Consider the following 18,513-nt stretch of genomic DNA (forward strand, 5'->3'; position numbering starts at 1 on the left):
CCTAAGGGGATCCGGCGCGCGGGCCCTCAGAGGACCCAGCCCCGGAGCAGGCGCCTACGACCCGTAACCCCGACCGGGTTTTCGGTTAGACGCCGCCGGCACTGAGCACACGCGACTGGTCAGGAAGCATGGGCCCTGCGAGCGGAGCCCCCTTCCCCCATCCCCGCACGGAGCCGTCTCTCGCTCCGACGGCGAGCGCACCCCATCTCTGAGTCCTTACCAGCGTCCAGCTGCGAGGAGTGCGCGGAGTGGTGGGGGAGGTATTTGAAGAGCCTGACGTCGGGAAGGGGCAGGTAACCCGCAAAGAGGGGCATCACCTCCATGTGGACGCGGTGAGTGGCCCGGGCGGCCACAGGCATGGAGATGACGCCAGAACTTTTCCCACACACCGCCCAGTTGCTACTGTTGTCGACCACTGAAACGCAGACGAGAGCACTGGTTTGGCCCCGGCAAGAGCATTCGGTTTTCACACCCAAATAAGAGGCGTCAATAGTCCCACGCTCCAGAGCGCAAAATCCCAAACTGGACACAGTCTGTATCTTAATGTCTCCTAACTGCTCCTGAACATAAAACACATCGGTTTATTTATTTTATTTATTTATTTATTTTTTAAATGTTTATTTATTTTTGAGAGAGAGAGAGACAGTGCATGAATGGGGGAGGGGCAGAGAGAGAGGGAGACACAGAATCGGAAGCAGGCTCCAGGCTCCGAGCCATCAGCCCAGAGCCCGACGGGGGGCTCGAACTCACGGACCACAAGATCGTGACCTGAGCCGAAGTTGGACGCTCAACCGACTGAGCCACCCAGGCGCCCCAAAACACATCGGTTTAATAACGAAAATACATGTTAGACACATAGGGAAAATCACTTTTTTCTCCTCAAGTTAAGAAATGAACAGCAGCAATTCAATTTCACTTGAAAACTTCGTGTGTGATGTTTCAAGACGGTGGCCGCCCTGGCTGTTCAACCCGGAACGCGGGCAGGGCAGGACGCTGGCGCGTCTGGTAAGCGGTGGCATAAGACTAGGGGTCCCGATCCCAACTCCGCCGCTCAGACAAGCCTCTCGATGGGACGGAAAGAGACGTATGGAGAGCACCTCCGCCAGCGCCTCAGAGAGCCTTCGCGCACAGCAGTCATTGGCACCTTCTACAACACAAACGTGAGGTCCCTCGGCACGATGTGAATCCCCAACTGGGAAGGCACTCAAAAGCAAAAAGGAGAGGAGCCTTGTCCTCAAGAAGTGGATGACCTCGCAGAGAGGTTACGGCGTCCCCTCTGTAAGGGGACGCAAAGCAGGAGCCAAGGGGCTTCAAGGACTAGAAGCTTCACGAGCAGCAAAGAAGGGGCAGCAGAGGGCAGGCTGCCTACACATGGGGAGGAGGAGCCTCTGGGGACAGGTGGTACCAAAGGACACGCTGAGGCCGAGCGGCATGTGGGAGGGACACGCTGGAGCGGTTCTGTGCGTGGTCCCCAGGGCAGCACGGGGCCAACGCTGCCTTCACACTCCTGCCTTCCCCCCACCCCCCGTGTTGCCCTGCGCGCCGGGCGGGCAGGACCGCGGGTCCCAGCGTGAACCGAGGCCCCACAGGCGGGAGAGTCGTGGCGGTGGGCTCCCCAACACCACACATCTGGGGATAAAAACTGCCAGTTTTACTTAAGCAGGTCCTTCCTGAAGCAGTCAAGTTAGTTTTATTAAATGCAACCCTTAAGTAAACATCTTTTTAACTTTAACTCAGAAACGGTTACGGACTCACAAGAGCTTGCAAAGCATTAGAGGGAGGTCCTGTGTGCTCCTCACCCTGGGCTCCCCGAGGCACCGTCTCCGGTAGCTCAGCACGCGGACACGGGCGCAGCACGGGTCACAGACTACCGAGCTCACCGCGGACGGCATCGGCGGTGCCGTTCAGTCTGGGGAATTCGGCAGATGTGGTCTCGGGAACGAGTGGCGGGAGCCCGCCGTCACTTCCAAGGTGCCAACGATACAATCTCAAACTCTGATCAAAGTTGGGCTTTTGGAAAGCTTGGCTTTGCCACTGGGATCCAGGCAGTGTCCCAGGACTCAGACCACCCTAATGAGCTCAGCGGGAGCTGGAAATGGGTGCGAACGCGTCATTCGGTAGAACAGAAGGTGACAGCGCGTGCAGGTCCACGTGCATCAGGAGGCCCATTTCCCAAGGGACCAAGCCATGGTGTCACAAAATGCTGCCTGGGTAGAAGAGCCTTTCAAACCACAAGCCAGGGACGCCTGGGTGGCTCAGTCGGTTAAGCATGTGACTCTTGATTTCGGCTCAGGTCATGATCTCACGGCTGTGACAGAGACCCGTCGTGGGCTCTGCCCTGCGCGTGGAGCCTGCTTGGGACTGACTCCCTCTCTCCCTCTCCCTCCCTCCCTCTCTCTCTCTCTCTCTCTCTCTCTCTCTCTCTCTCTCTCCCTCCCTCCCTCCCTCCCTCCCCCCCCCCCCTTCTCCCTCTGCCTCTCCCCACCCGCCCCTGCACCATACACTCTCTCTTTCCCTCTCAAAAAAAAAAAAAAAAAGGAAGAAGAAAGAGTCAAACCACAAGCCAGGTCAAAGGATCTAAAGAAACCGAGTACGAAAAGTTCATTCACGTGATTTCAGACTCCACCCCGTAACTGACCTCTAAAAGCCCAGCACTTGTCACGTTTTGGTGTAGTATCACAGGAGGTTGTTTAAAATACTGCCCTGTACCAACTACAGATCTACGCGGGCCTGGGGTCCCGTCACGCACTCCAGCCGGCACGATGCGTCACCGCAGACCGAGTCGGCAGAAAGGAAGGCTCAGCTGCCTTCCGTGGAACCAGGAATCAGACAGATTTGAAAGAACTCAAATCAAGGTCATCCATCTATTTTCTTTTCTCTTTTTTTTTTTCCAGTTTATTTATTTTGAGAGTAAGAGAGCATGAGATGGGGAGGGGCAGAGAGAGAGAGAGTCCCAAGCTGGCTCTGCACTGTCCGCGCAGAACCTGAGCTGAAGTCAGATGCTTAACCCACAGTCACTCAGGCGCCCCTTCTCACTGTTTTGTCTTGTTTTCGAAAACAGCTATTTTTCAAGCATGAGTTCGTGTAATGTTATTTTCTAAGTAGCTAAAGAAAGAAATATTTGGCTCCTCAACCGCTTTTTAGAGCCTAAGAGGTCCCGACACTCCACGCCGACGGCCCTGGCGGAGGCGGAGCGGGGCTTCTGGGGGGAGTCAGCGAGCAGAGGGGCCCAGGTGGGGGTCAGCGTCAGGTGGGGGACGGAGCGGGGGATTCCAGGAGGCCAGAGGGGAAAGGACAGGGGCAGGGACTCCAGGGCGCACGGGCCGCTGAGCGCCAGAGTTCTGGCCTCGCTTCCACGGCCACGGGAAGGCCCCGAGCCCCAGGCAGAGAGGGACGGCAGCTCTAGGGGCCCCCGTGTTCTCAGCACTGAGCCCAACGACTGCTTAAAAATACCTGTAGGAAGAATGACTCCCCAGAACCAAGTCCAACATCCTGCCAGCCTAGGAAGCTGCTATACAATGCAACATTCAAATGAGCTTTTTCGATTCTAGAACATTCTCTCTTCAGACAAAGAACACTATACTTTGAGAAAGGGAGGGCACCATCACTTCAAGCACTGGATTAGCACAACAGCCAGGGGAAAAGATGCCTCCAGACCTACCTTCATACATAAGCTTGGTGGAAAAATACTCGTCGGATTCTGTCAGCGCCTCATCCTTATCCACCTCCAAGAGGTCGGAGAGCCGCGTGATGGACACCTCCAAGGAGCAGAGCGAGCCCGTCCTACAGTGCTCCGTTCCCGAAGGGGGCAGGATCTCAGCTCTCACGTTATATAACGTCTGGGCAAGAAAGAGACAGACAAGCACAGATGCAGAAACAACCTGGAGAAACGCTATCCTAGGCCACGGGGGTGCTGCCCACAGACGTGCCAGAGGGCTGAGGGAAGGGGCCGGCTCAGCCCTTCGCGGAGTCAGCCAGCAGAGCTGCTGCGCGCGGCCCCTAAACAACCGCCCTGGAGGGACGGCGTGCCTGCCAAGTCCCCACCTCAGGCACCTCAGTCTCTCTCTTTTTTGGGGGGGCGGGGGGGTGGGGGATGCTTGTTTATTTTTGAAAGAGGGCAAGCAGGGGAGGGGCAGAGAGAGGGGGACGGGAAGACAGAGGATCCATCCAGAGCGCCTGGGTGGCTCAACGGGTTGAGCGTCCGACCTCGGCTCAGGTCACGATCTCGCGGTTCGTGGGTCTGAGCCCCGCGTCAGGCTCTGTGCCGACAGCTCGGAGCCCGGAGCCTGCTTCGGATTCTGTGTCTCCCTCTCTCTCTGCCTTTCCCTACTCGTGCTCTGTCTCTCTCTCTCTTTCTCGAAAATAAATAAACATTAAAAAAAATTTGTTTTTAATGGGCAGAGGATACGAACAGACGTCTTTCCAAAGGAAAAAAATGCAAGCGGCCAAGAAGTGCACGAGAGACGATTGGCATCATTCACCGTCAGGGAAGTGTGGCAACAGGGCCAGGGTGAGATGCCACCTCACGGCCCCGGGGCCGGCTAGAAGCAAGGAGACACCAAAACAAGTGTCGGTGTGGATGTGCAGACCCAGAGCTCACACGCTGCTGGGGGGTATTCAACGGTGTCCCTTTGAAAACCAGCGCGGCAACTTCGCAAAACCCTAAACAGAGTTGCCACAGGACAGGGCAACCCCACCCGGTTATCCGCCCACCAGAGCTGACTCGCAAACACTCGCACGGGGACTCGCACGGCATTACTGTTCGGAACAGCCCCCGCCACGTGTGTCCCCTCCACGGCGGACACAACCCAGATGGCCAGCCACCGACAACTGGGAAAGGAAACGTGGTCTATGCACACAGAGGAATACTCTTCCTCCACTGAAGTCTGAAGTCTGATCTAAGCAACACAATGTGTGAACCCTGGGAACAGCCTGCCAAGGCAAAGAGGCCAGTCGCAGAAAGAGCCGCGGGACACGCTCCCGTGTGTAGGAAGTGTTTGGAACAGGCAGATCTGCAGGTTGCCTAGGGCTGGGGTAGAAGGTTTCTTTCCAGAAAGATCAAAGTGTTCTAAAATGAAGGGGCGCCCGGGGCAGAGTGGGGGGCCTCAGTCGGTTGAAAGTCTCGCTCTTGATCTCAGGTCACGATCTCAGTTTGTGAGATCAAGCCCCACGTCGGGCTCTGTGTGGACAGCGTGGGGCCTGCTTGAAATTCCCTCTCTCCCTCTCTCTCTGCCCCTTCCCGCCTCGTGCTCGCTCTCTCCCTCTCAAAATAAAGAAACACTTAAAAAAAATTTAAAAAACAAAATAAATAAAGCAAAACGTCTGAAGTGTTCTAAACTGAGAGCCTGGGGGCACCTGGGTGGCTCGGTCAGTTGGGTGTCCGACTGGATTTTGGCTCAGGTCAGACCCCAGGGTTGTGAGATCGAGCTCCACACTGGGATCCATGCTGAGTGTGGAAGCCTGCTTGATTCTCTCTCTCTGCCCCTCCCCTGCTCACACTCTCGTTCTCTCTCAAAATAAATAAACATTTAAAAAACAAAAATAAAATGAGACCATGATGATGGCTGCATAACTCTGTCAATACGCCGACTGTGCTGAACTGTCTACTTCGAATGGGTGAAATTCATGGTGTATAGAGTGTGTATCTCAATCTCAAAACAGCTTTCCTTAAAAAAAAGTGGCGTCTTTATTTCTGGGCCTCACAGAATGCGTTTTCTTTTTTTAATTTTATTTTAACGTTTATTTCTTATTGAGAGACAGAGAGGGACAGAGCAAGCCGGGGAGGGGCAGAGAGAGAGGGAGACACAGAATCCGAAGCGGGCTCCAGGCTCCGAGCCGTCAGCACAGAGCCCGACGTGGGGCTCGAACTCACGGACCGCGAGATTGTGGCCTGAGCCAAAGTCGGACGCTTAACGGACCGAGCCACCCAGGCGCCCGAGAGAATGCGTTTTCAAAGAGCGATCCACCAGAAATGTCTCTGTGCTCTCCACGTGGAGAGGAAGCAGCAAAGCCAGAAGCCACAGCGTGACCGCGGGCGAGTTACCGCGTGGTAATAAGCAGGCCAGACACAGTCACCGCCTCTGCACCACAGGAGTGGCCGTGGCGCTGGTGTTAAAACACCAAAAAGCCTCCTGCTTGTGCCACGAAAAGACGAATCCTGCTGGTGACTACACCGCAATCTAAGTCTGATAAAGACAGTGAAATAAAACAGTCTTTTGGCTGAAAGGGGTTACATAGCAAGAGCCACACACACAAACACACCTCAAAGTGCCCGACAACTTCAGCAGTAGAGAAGGGAAGGAAACAGCACAAACTCGTGTATTTGCGTTTTGATTTCCCTGACACGACATCCAGCGTCTCACCAAAGAAACGAACACACAGCCGCGTGTCCTCATCTAGCTCAAGGCTACATTCAGCTCCACGCTTCATGCGCAGGTTATGGGAACGTCTTCGCAATACTCGTGAAGTCAGTTTCTACATATTGTCAGCTTTTCTTTTAAAAAATCAGAGATGTGCCTTATAAAGTAACCCCCCCGAGCGGCAGCCAGGATCAGGATGAAAGGACCCTAAGAAATAGTTCCAGGACATTCTGAATGTGGGCGAGAGAAAAGGGAGCAGAGATCAGGAGCCTTGGGTCTTTATAAACACCCATCTGAAGGCCACCGGCAGGCCTGCGCCAGGACCACACATGTCACCCGAAAAGGACCCGCGGGTCTAAAATAAATCGGCCAACGACTGAGCTACTCCAAGTGTTAACTATTTTCCTTGACCTGTTGCCTCATTACTCTGAAAGACTTTTTTCTATCCGATTTTTTCTTAATTGAAAGGAGTATGATGCCACCTTCCATTTTCCCACCCCACACTCCCACCAAAAAATGATGCAATACGTACGAAAAAATTTTCCACTCGAAATTCGTAAGTGTACGGCTTTAAGGGGATGGAGAGCCGTCCTCCCGAAGCCGGGGAGGATCCAACGGAGAACCGGCAGCGCAGAGAAGGCGGAGGCTCTCGCGTCCACTTCAGCTCCCACACAAAGAACACTGACTGCTTGCTGTGGATGTGCTGCAGAAAGAGTCACTGTCATTGCGCACCCCAAGCCGCGCTCCGAGCCCGCCGCCGGGACCCGCCTCCTGGTGCTCCTGCCCGTGCCCCACGGTCCTCCTGCCCTTCTCCACTGGAAGACTGCGCCAAGTCAGTTAAAGGTTTTAATCTTCTCTGACTCCGTAAGCTTCGTGGCACAGGGGACCATAAAAGTGCTGCAAGAACGTTTATCAGCGCACAGTGCCTCGTACGTTTCCAAACTGGGAAATGCCACCAACCGATGGCAAAGGTCGCCCTTCCGTTCAGGCCAATGACTTTAGACTTAACATCAGCCCGAATGAAGCACCAGCACCGCCCGTGAGCACAGGGACGAACTGGGCCAGCGTCTGAAATGGATCAGCTCTTAGCCGGGGGAAGTCCTTCAAAAATGCTACAGATCACACATCCTGAGAAACCCTTTGAACGTCTGCGACGGCAAGGTCTGCGCTCAGCAGGGCAGCGCGAACACGGGTGGGACGCCTTACAAAGCTACACGGACACAAGAGGTCTTCCTCGGACACGGACAGGTGTTCCCAGAAAGCTGTGCACACAGCAGGGCAAGCTTAAGGCTGAACCCCTCTCAGAACGCAGAGAGCACTGTCCCCAATCCGCCCCATGCCGCCCAGCCCGCAGGAGGCACGGCACGCACGTCACGGCAACGACGCAGCCGTTTCAGAGCAGACGCGCTTATCACCGGGACGTCACTCTCGGGGCTGCAAGGCTCACTCTACGGCAGACTACGTCTTCATCAAAACCTGCTGGAACCACCGTCGCACCCCGGCCCCCGCCGTTTCCTGCCGGGGGTGGACGCTCCACCCCAGAGAGCCGTTACCTGCGGGGACTTCGCGTTCAGCGGCACCAGCCGTAGGTCGGCGTTACTGTCAGGATCCACGAGGTGACCGTCCGACAGCTCAAAGTCAAGTTCCGACAAATTCTGGACACAAACTTGAATGTACTTCCTGAAGCAGAAAAAGAAAGAATATGATTTTGAAACTTGAGAACTTCGGTAAACGTACTCTGGTTTCTTGAGAAGATCTTCCTGGGGAAGTGAAGTAGGAACACTTGTTACGTGTGTTTCCACCTACGATTTTACGGGGGAAAGTGTCCCCACCGAAACCCAATCTCCCCAAGCAAGCTGCTTCTGAGGAAAACCGGGCCAAAGAACGTTCTGTTTCTGACCCAGTGCCGTTACACGGCTGTCACTGGACTTCACACGCAGCAGCTTCCGGGGAGTTAGGCTGGAGAGAGTGACGGTCCCAGAGAAACGAAGTGCGGGGTCCACGTCGACCCCTGATGCACACAAAGACAAGTCTGAATAAAGCGACCCAGGCTCTGCTCTGGGTCTGACCCAAATGATGCAAAGGTCAGCCGAGGTCATCAACGGATGAAAACAAAAGGAATCTTGTGACGAGAGGCCAGACTCAGCCCTGAGCCCAGGGAGCAGTGTGCACGTCACCACTTATGGTGGGACAGCGGGACGCGGTCTCCTGGCGGGGACACACGGCACAGGGCTCCGCCTCCAAGCACTCGCGTCCAACGGCCGAATCAGAATCGAACCCGGCTTCTAGAGCAGAAGCGCTTCCCCCTGGAGGCGGTTTTGCCCCTGCAGGGGACGTGGTGCTACACCTCAAGACACTTCTGGTGGCCACAGTGGGGGTGGGGAGGATGGGGAGGACCACGGGCATAAAACGGGAGCGGCGGGGGTGTGCAGAAGCCCCGCGGCCCCCCCCAAACAAGGAGCTACCAGACCCGAGCGTCAGTAGTGCTGGGGCTGAAATCCTGGCTCAGACGGAACCAGCGGCTGCCTTTGGAAACAGTTACACAAACCCACAAGATCGTGACCAGTCAAGTTCAGAATGGTGGACCTTCTAGAGGAGAAATGACCCAAGTTTGTCAATGGGTCGCTGGCTTGAGAAACAGGAGAGAAGAAAGTCTCTAATAATCAAATGGGGCCTTGCTTTGGATCCCACTGCCCACATCCTAACCGCACAAAGGCATTTCTGAGACATCTGGGGAAATGTGAATCCGGACCGGCTGTTACAGAGCAGCAGGAAATCCCTGTGAATCTCAACACGTGGAAAGCGGCGTCACGGTTACGTAAGAAAACATGCTCAGTGTCCCTGAGGCCGAGCTCTGCGCAGCCAGGGGCTCCGTGGAGGAGGGCGTGGGGCAGGAGCAAGGCCTGGGGGCCACCTTTACCGTGTCCCGGCGGACAGAAGAGAGTGTGTGGTCCTGAAGGGCACGCTGAAGGTCAGGGCGATGACGGTGGAGTAGATGGACCACGGGCAGTCAATGGACACCTGAGGAGAGACGGAGGGACACGCGTTCAGACCACTCGACGACCACAGCCACCGCCACACCATCCATCCAAACCAGCGGTGGCTGCCAATCTCTTAGACATTCGATGGCCTCGCCACTTCTTATTTAGAAAGCAAACCTCCATTAATCACATGCACGAACAAAGGAGAAACATAAAACTACGTACACAGACGAGAAAAATAAACACGGAAGCGGCCAAATGTGTGGAGTCACCAGAACGGTCTCCAAAGCTCCAGAGCTGATGCCGTGGCTAGGAATACCAGCGCCACCTCGCTCTTCCCACACCAACGTGGCCGGGACGCCAAAGGCGGTTTTGAACGTGCGGGAGGTTATAACAAAGCGTTCTGTCAAGTCGACATGATCAATCACTGTTACAAAATGAATTATCCAAATAATCCACACGACAACGACTACATAACAGAGAAGCAAGCACTTTGGGGGCGCGGTGTGGACCCAGCTGATAACTCCAATAAGGGCACGAGCCTTGCTTCAAGCTTCCTTTTACTTCCCCCTGGAACAAATGACACAGAGCATAGACGCATGTTCATCCAGCCCTGGTTTCGTGCTCACGTTGAAGTAAGTATCAACTTCACCTCCTGAACTCTGTTACCAGATAAGGGAAGAAAATTTCAAGGAATGAAAATTAAAACATTATCCCTGAGGTGCTGACCAGTCTCGTGTTCTAAGCCTCATCTCTCTGACTGTGTGTGTTATAGCCTGTTATCCTACTGGTTTAACGCATGTTTTTTTTTTTTAATTATTCAACTTATTTCAACTAAAAAAAAACACACAAAAACCAAAAAAACCCAGTTCACCCATTTCTCCTATGCCTCATCTCTCACCCCTGCCTCTGGCATCCACCGGTCTGCTCTATCTATGAGCTTGGTTTTAGTTGTTTTTAGATTCCATAGAGAAGAGAGATCGTATGGTATTTGTCTTTCTCTGTCTTATTTCAGTGAGCGTAACGTCCTCAAGGTCCATGGCAAGATTGCAAATGGCAAGATTTCCTTCTTTTTTACGGTGGGTAATATTCCACGGTGCATCTACACAATGTTTGCTCTATCCATTCATTCATCCATCGCTGGACACTTAGGGCTGTTGCAAATAAAGCTGCAGTGAACACGGGGGTGCAGATACCTTTTCAAGTAACTGTTTTCATTCTCTTTGGATAAATGCCCAGAAGTAGAATTGCTAGATTGTAGGGTAGTTCTATTTTTAATGTTTATTTTTGAGAGAAAGAGAGAGAGAAAGAGAGAGACAGAGGGTGAGCAGGGGACGAGCAGAGAGAGAGGGACACAGAATCCGAAGCAGGTTCCAGGTTCCGTGCTGTCAGCACAGACCCCGATGCGGGGCTCGAACCCACAAACCGTGAGATCACGACCTAAGTCGGACACTCAACCGACTGAGCCCCCCAGGCGCCCCTATTCTTAATGTTTTGAGGCACGTTCATACTGTTCTCCAGAGCAGCGCCCCAGTCTGCATCCCCACCAACAGCGCACGAGGGCTCCGTCTCTGCACATCCCATCAGCCTGACTAGTAATGTTGAGCATCTGTGTGTCTTCTCTGGAAAAATGTCTATTCAGATCTTCTGCCCATTTTTATCAGGTTGTGGGGGCTTTTGCTAGAGTTGTAGGAGTCCTTGATATATTTTGGGTATTACCACCTTATCAGACATACGATTTGAAAATATTTTCTCCCGTTGGGTAGGTTGTCTTTTTACTCTGCGGATGGTTTCCTTTGCTGTGTAAAAGCTTTTTTTGCTGTGGTCCCACTTGTTAATTTTTGCTTTTGGTGTCAGATCCATAAAATCACTGCCAAGACCAATGTCAAGGAGCTCACCACCTACTTTCTCCTAGGATTTTATGGCTTTAGGTCTTACATTCTAGCTTTTAATCCATTTTGAGTTATTTTTTTGTGCGTAAGACAGGGGTCCGGCTTCATTCTTTTCCATGTAGCTGCCCAGTTTTTCCAGCACCATTTATTTGAAGACACTGTCTTTTCTCCATTACACATTCCTGGCTCCTTTGTTATAAATAAACTGATCATATATGTGTGCATTGATTTCTGCACTCTATATTCTGTTCCACTGATCTGTGTGTGTGCTTTTATGCCAACACCATAATGTTTTCATTACTATAGCTTTGTAATATAGTTTGAAGTCAGGGAGCATGGTGCCCACAGCTTTATTCTTTCTGAAGAAAGTGGTGGGTATTTGGGGTTTTTGTGGTTTCATGCATTTCACAATTCTCTGTTCTATTTCTACGAAAAATGCCATCGGAGTTTCGGTAGGGATTACACTCAATCTGTATATTGCTTTGGGTAGTTACGGGCATTTTAACAGTATTAAATCTTCCAATCCAAGAGCACAGGTTATCTTTCCATGTATTTGTATCTTCTTCAATTTCTTTCATCAAAGTTTTGTAGTTTTCTTTCTTTTTTTTTAAAGTTCACTTACTTGATTGATTTTTTAAATTTACATCCAAGTTAGTCGGCATCTAGTGCAATAACGATTTCAGAAGTAGAATCCAGTGATTTGTCCCCCACGCACAACACCCAGTGCTCACCCCAAGTGTCCTCCTCAGAGCCCCTTGCCTGTTTGGCCCATCCCCCTTCCCACAACCCCTCCAGCCACCCTCATTTGGCTCTCGGTATTTTAGACTCTCTTATGTTTTGTACCCCTCCCTATTTTTCTATTATTTTTCTATTTTTGTATTCCCTTATGTTCATCTGTTTTGTAGATTTCAGTATGTGGGTTTGTCACCTCCCTGGTTAAATTTATTCCTAGGTATTTTCTTCTTTTAGATGCAATTGTAAATAGAATTGTTTTCTTTCTCTTTCCAATAGCTCATCATTAGTATAGAGAACCACAACAGATGTCTGCATACTCATTTGGTATCCTGCACCTTTACTGAATTGAAATTTTTTGATGAAGCCTTTAGAGCTTTATATGTGTGTGTGTGTATATATACATATATCTATGTATATATATATGTATATATACACATATATCTATACACGCAATATGCCATCTGCAAATAGTGACATTTTACTTCTTTCCCTCCGATTTGGATGCCTTTTATTTCTTTTTTCTTGCCTAACTGCTCTGGCAAAGACTTCCAGTACCGTGTGGAATAAAAGTGACAAGAGCAGGCATCCTTGTCTCACTCCTGATCTTCAAAGAAAAGCTTTCAGCGTCAAGCACGTTATTAGCTGCGGGCCTGTCATATGTGGACTTTATTACGTTGTGGTATGTTCCCTCTATCTCCACTTTGTTGCGAGTTTCTACCATAAATGGATGTCGAATTTTGCCGAATGCCTTTCCTGTGTGTGTTTCCACCCTTCACTTCGCTACTGTTACCATGGTGTAGCACACGGACTGATTCGTGGCTGGTGAACCATCCTTGCATCCCTGAAATAAATCCCTTTGGATCCTGTGTATGATCCTTTTAGTGTATTGTTAAATACGGCTTGCTAATATTTTGTTGAGGACTTTTGCACATGTGCGCATCAGAGACACTGGCCTGTAATTTTCTTTTCTCGTGGCATCCTTTTCTGGTTTCGGTACCAGGTCAATGCGGGCCTCGTAGAATGAGTTGGGAAGACATCCCCCCTCTTCTGTTTTCTCGAAGAGTTTAAGAATTGTAGTAAGAATGTGCTAAGAATTAACACATCTTCTTTGAACATTCTGTAGACTTCACCAGTGAAACCTTCTGGCTGGACTTTCATTTGTTGGGAGGTTCTTATTATTCAGTCTCCTTACTAGTAATCATTCTGTTCAGATTTTGTTTCATCATGGTTCACTCTTGGTAGGCGGTATGTTCCTAGGAATTTATCCCTTTCTTCTAGGTTGCCCGATTTGTCGGCATACGATTGTCCATAACAGTCCCTTGTGATCCTTTGTATTTCTGTGGTGTCAGCTGTAACATCTCCTTGATTTCTGATTTGAGTCCTCTCTCTTTTTATCTTGGTGAGTCTAGCTAAAAGTTTGTCGATTGTATTGTTTCAAAGAACCAGCTCCCAGTTTCATTGATCATTCCTATTGCCTTTTTAGTCTGCTTCATTTCTTTCTGCTCTAACGTTTGTTATTTCTTTCCTTCTACTAACTCTGGGCTTTGTTCCTCTTTTTCTAGTCCCTTCAGGTGTAAAGTTAGGTTACTTGAGACTTCCGGTTTCTTGAGGTGGGCATTTATCCCTACAAACGTCCCTGTTAGACCTGCCTTTGCCACATCTGGCCAATTTGGGTATGTCCCATCTCCATTTTCATTTGTCGCAAAGCATGTTTGGATTTCTCTTTTGAGTTCTTGTTTGACCTAGGGGTTGTTCAGTAACCTGTTGTTTAATCCCCGCATATCTGTGAATATCCCAGTTTTCTTCATGTAATTAATTTCTAGTTTCATACTGTTGGGGTCAGAAAAGATGCATCACGTGATTTCAATCCTCTTAAATTTGTTAAGACTTGTTTTGTGGCCTAATATACAATCTATCCTGGAGAATGTTCCATGTGCACTTGAAAAAAATGTGTATTCTGCTGCCTGTGGACAGAATGTTCTGTAAACATCTGTTAAGTCCATCTGGTCTAATGTATCACTTAAGGCCAATGTCTCCTTACTGATTTTGTCTGGATCATCTATCCATTGATATAAATGGGGCATTGAGATCCCCTACTATCATTGTATTGCTGTCCATTTCTCCCCGTAGGTCTGTTAACATTTGCTTTACATACTTAGCTGCTCCCGTGTTGTGCACACAAACATTTACAAGTGTGGTATCTTCTTGTTGGATTGACCCCACTAAGTAACACTCTCCCCCTTGTCTCTTATTATAGTCTTTGTTTTAACGTCTATTTTGTCTGATGGAAGTCTAGCTGTTCTAGATTTTTGATCTCTTTATTTGGTTTCACTTCAGTCTGTGTGTGTCCCTGTATCTGAAGTGAGCCTCTTGTAAGCAGAATATACACGGGTCTCGCGTTTTTTACCCATTCAGCCGCTCTGTGTCTTTTGACTGGACACAGAGTGAGTTCGTTTAAAGCAATTACTGACAGGCACATGCCTGTTGCCATTTTTGTTGTTTTCCGACCGTTTCTGTAGTTTCTCTCTGTTCCTTTCTTCTGTTCTCTGTGCTTTGATGACTTCGGTGGTATGCTTATGTTCCTTTTCTTTCTTTTTTGTGTATTTGCTACAGGGTTTGGCTTTGTGGCTACCACGTGGCTTACATGTGACACCTTGTATCTGTAACAATCTATTTTCAGTTAATACTGAAGTTTGATCCCATTCTAAAGCTCAACACTTTTACTCTTCCTCGCCCCCACATTTGATACTTTTGAGTCATGCTTTATATCTTTTTATCTGTGTGTTCCTTAATGAGTTATTATAATGGTAGTTATTTTTACTACTTAGGTCTTTTAACCTTCACATTAGCTTTATAACTGATTAACCCAGTACTTTTACTATATTCTTACCTTTGCAGTGAGATTTATTCTTTCACATGTGTTCTCGTGAACACCCTTTCTTTTCAGTTAAAGAATTCCCTGTAACAAGGCCGGGTTAGTGGTGATGAACCCCTTTAGCTTTTGTTTCTCCGGAGAGCCCTTTATCTCTCCTTCACTTCTGAGTCGTAACTTTGCCGGGGAGAGTATTCTTGGTTGCAGATTTTCCTTTCAGTGCTTTGAATGTATCGTGCCTCTGCCTCTGGCCTGAAAAGTTTCTGCCGAAAAGTCTGCCGATAACTTAGCATCACGTACGTGTACATAACAAGTGGTTTTCATCTTGCTGCTTTGAAGATTCTCTCCTGGCTTTTACTTTTTGGTAGGTAATTATAAGGTGTCTTGGTGTGGGTCTCTCTGGGTTCTTCTTCCTTGAAACTCTCTGGGCTTCTTGGATCTAGATGCCTGTTTCCTTCCCCAGATGAGGGAAGTTTTCAGCCATTACTTCTTCAAGGAGATTTCTGACCCTTTCTCTCTCCTCCTCTGGAAGCCCCATGATCCAAATATTAGTCTACATGATGTCTTAGGAGCTCCTAACTGTCTTCACTTTTTTTCATTCTTTTTGCTGCTCTCATTGACTGAGTTCCACTGACCTCGAGTGGCTGATCCTTTCTTCTGCTTCATCTGGTCTGTGTTTCAGTTCAGCCGTTCTGTTGTTCACTCTGCGATTTCTCTTTGGTACGTTCTTATATTTCCCACCTCTTTGTTGAGGTTTTGTGTCCATCGGTTTTTCTCCTGTTTGGTGAGCGTCTTCGTGACCATCACTTTGAACTCCTTATCGGCAAACTGTCTCCGTCTCACTGAGATCCTTTTTCCTGAGGTTTTATCTTGTTCTTTCCTGGGAACATATTCCTGTTTGTCCATTTCGCTGGACTGTCTGAGTTGGTCTCGATACCAACTGGGAACACCCCCCTCTCCCAGTCTGGAAGGAGCGGCCTCGTGTAGGAGATGAACCTCGTCATTCAGTCCCGTCCCGGCTTTCGGTTGTCACTCAAACCTTCGTGCTGTCCCAGCACCTGTTGTGTCTTTGATACCTCCCGCAGTGGAGGGTGTGCCAAGACTTGTCATTGTCCCAGAGCGGAGGGTCTCAGCACGCAGATTCAGGGTGACTGGAAGCCAGGCCCACCGGCAGCAGCTTTTTAAGGTGTGCAGATACGTACAGTCCTGTGGGGCCATTAAAAACCCTCAGAAGTGACATCTGTGTGGCAAGACATGGACATGCCCGAATGAGCACAACGGCAGCTACGCAGTCCTTGAGCTGAAGGACCGTGCATGTGGACCTAAGCCATGGATCTCTCAAATAACGGTCAATCGACATCAACATCAAAGCGTAAAATGATGGCGCTTCCTCCTGGCTAAGTCTGATGGCGTTTCAGTGGGCAGAAATGGAAGCACACCAAGACGCGGAACTCAACCTAGCCTCTTCATCAAGACAAATGGACTACAGACCCAAACTTCCCTCCCCTAAGCGAACATTCTCTCTTACGATAAACCGTCCTTCCCTCTCGAGTTGGTGTAGGAAACTTAGAGCCTGTTTGTCTCTGTCCTTGCACGACGTACCCCTTATCTAAGAAGGGGTGATTCGAAGCTATACATGCTAAATCCAACGAGAGGCTGTGACATCAGGAAAGGGCAATCTGCCACTTCAACAGAAGCCCCCTCGTTCGCGCGAGCGTGGCAGGCAGAGGCCGCCTTCCCGGGCTGAGCAATTCCAGCCCCTCCTTACTTTGTGGTCTGTGGTAGCCATGCACTGGCCAGCTTTCTGTGTGTCCTTATGCTTCCCGTGGGACTCTGTCATCCCCAGCACGCTGCTCTCTCCTCCAGTTACTGGAGCTGAAGGTAAAGAGAGAACTTCCAGTTCAAATTCAATCACGTGGTACGCAGGAGCAGCGGGCAGACTGATGCTTGTGACCTTGTCAGACGACTGAACCCGGAGCAATGCATCAGAAGCCTTTTCTAGGAAAGACAGAAAGAGTCACTTCTAACACATTCCCTCCGCTGTTCCTTTCTCTGCTGGTAGGTGATAGGCTCAGCAGTGAAGGTCCAGCCCAACTTCTGCCGCTGCTACGTGTGCAGAAGAGTGTACTAGAAAGGATTAAGGTGGGAGGGCAGAGGCAGGAAAATCGGGAACAAACCCTCTAAGACAGTAATACTGTCTGGAAGCTGGCTGGCCGTGGGCCACAGAACGGTCGCTGTGCTAAGTCTGAAAGCAGAAAAGGGACACTTCCCACAGGGCCCACCCATGGCCTACTGTGTGCTTCCCTGCATCACGTGCTCCCGCTCCGTCCCACCACCAGACCAACGCCTGCCCAGAAGGGGACCAGTGTCCTCTCTCCGCACCTCCTGCCTGGGGACCGGGGGACACGGGACTTTTTGAGGGCTTCTGCCCAGTGCCTAAAAAGGCTGATTTGCTTTTGCTTTTTGGTGATGGGGGTGGGGGTGGGGAGGTAGGAGGAGACTGGAGGCTGACAGGGCATCATCTTGGAGCAGGGACCCAGGCCATGATGCTGCATTACAAGTCCTTAGCAAGCTCAGCACCGCCTGGCCACCAAACATATGCACGGCTCTCAGTCCATCCCCCCCCCCAAATATAATGTCCCATCCAGCAACAGGGTCCTAGCCCACCTACAGGCAGGCCATTGCCATGAGAGGGCTGCAGGGAGAAGTGGTCCTCAGACACCGCCTGAGCGCGGCCTGGACGACAGGCGCCTTACAGCCTCACGCGGTAGGGTCCGCCTTCACCAGGTGACTGCCGCCTCACCTCTCGTGTTGGAGTAGATCACTGCTCTGTTCTCTGCGTGACACAGGATGAGCATGGCTTCCGCGTTGCTGAGCTGCAGGCTGTCCCCGTTTTTTACTGTATAATGGCCAGTGGTGACAGTGAACTTTACCTTCTGAGGGATACCAGCCAGAAGGCTATCTAAAGGGAAAAAGACAGCGATCAGTATCACAATCAGCGGACGGAAGGCCTACCGCGAGGTTAAAAGGATGCTCCGTTTCTCCTACTAAACCAGATGTGTTCCCTTTAGGTGCTCCATGATCCCCCCACGGCCCACCCCTCCACCCTCACTCTTCATCTCGGTGCTGTGGGGTGCACAGTTGAGGGGGCCCTCGCCGGGAACAAGAGAACCTGAGACCCGTCAGTACCGAGGAGAGACCTGGGGATCACAGTGGCAACCACGTCTGTGAGGGTCTCAAAACTGATCTGCCAAAAAGGCAGCGAGAGAGAATCCGGTAAGGACACTAAAGACCGGACGTGGAATCGAATGTACTGCTGCTATTCAGAACCGCTTCTGGCTTCTTCGGGTCAGGTCTGGACCTTTGGGCAGAAGGTGCGGCCACTGCTTTCTCGCGGAAGGAAATGGAGGGCGGAGGTGGGCCGCGGTCTCCGTGAATCCCACCCCAGGACAGCAGAAGGAAGAAGGCAAGAGGTGAGGAAGAGGGAGGAGGAAGAAACAGGTGAGGGGGGCGGGAAGGCGCAGGCAAGAACGGGAGCGAGGGCCACGGCCGGGAGCAGGGTATGAGCACCGCGACCGTGGCGCTCGGAGCACCTGGGCCCTCGGGGCCACGGCGCTAGGTTCGTGTCAGCAGAGGCCCTCCGGTGGTGCCGTGGAACCGGCTGAGACGGCTCA

General features: G+C 50.9%; 1 protein-coding gene across 2 annotated transcripts in view; it reads right to left on the reverse strand.

Annotated features, from left to right (window-relative positions):
• TRAPPC10 (trafficking protein particle complex subunit 10) overlaps nucleotides 1-18,513 on the reverse strand; it is an 86,460-nt gene that overhangs the window by 1,530 nt on the left and 66,417 nt on the right. The window contains exons 16-22 of one of the 2 annotated variants that reach the window (XM_042903268.1): nucleotides 17,643-17,801; nucleotides 16,608-16,714; nucleotides 9,280-9,380; nucleotides 7,913-8,039; nucleotides 6,892-7,062; nucleotides 3,662-3,839; nucleotides 221-415 (exon numbers count right to left, since the gene is read on the reverse strand). In XM_042903268.1, the coding sequence (XP_042759202.1) occupies nucleotides 221-415; nucleotides 3,662-3,839; nucleotides 6,892-7,062; nucleotides 7,913-8,039; nucleotides 9,280-9,380; nucleotides 16,608-16,714; nucleotides 17,643-17,801 (1,038 nt within the window). Of the gene's footprint in view, nucleotides 1-220; nucleotides 416-3,661; nucleotides 3,840-6,891; nucleotides 7,063-7,912; nucleotides 8,040-9,279; nucleotides 9,381-16,607; nucleotides 16,838-17,642; nucleotides 17,802-18,513 lie in introns of both variants that reach the window. The other variant, XM_042903267.1, reaches the window with a different exon arrangement.

Source organism: Panthera leo, chromosome C2 (assembly GCF_018350215.1).
Source record: "Panthera leo isolate Ple1 chromosome C2, P.leo_Ple1_pat1.1, whole genome shotgun sequence".
NCBI classification, from domain to species: Eukaryota; Metazoa; Chordata; class Mammalia; order Carnivora; family Felidae; genus Panthera; species Panthera leo.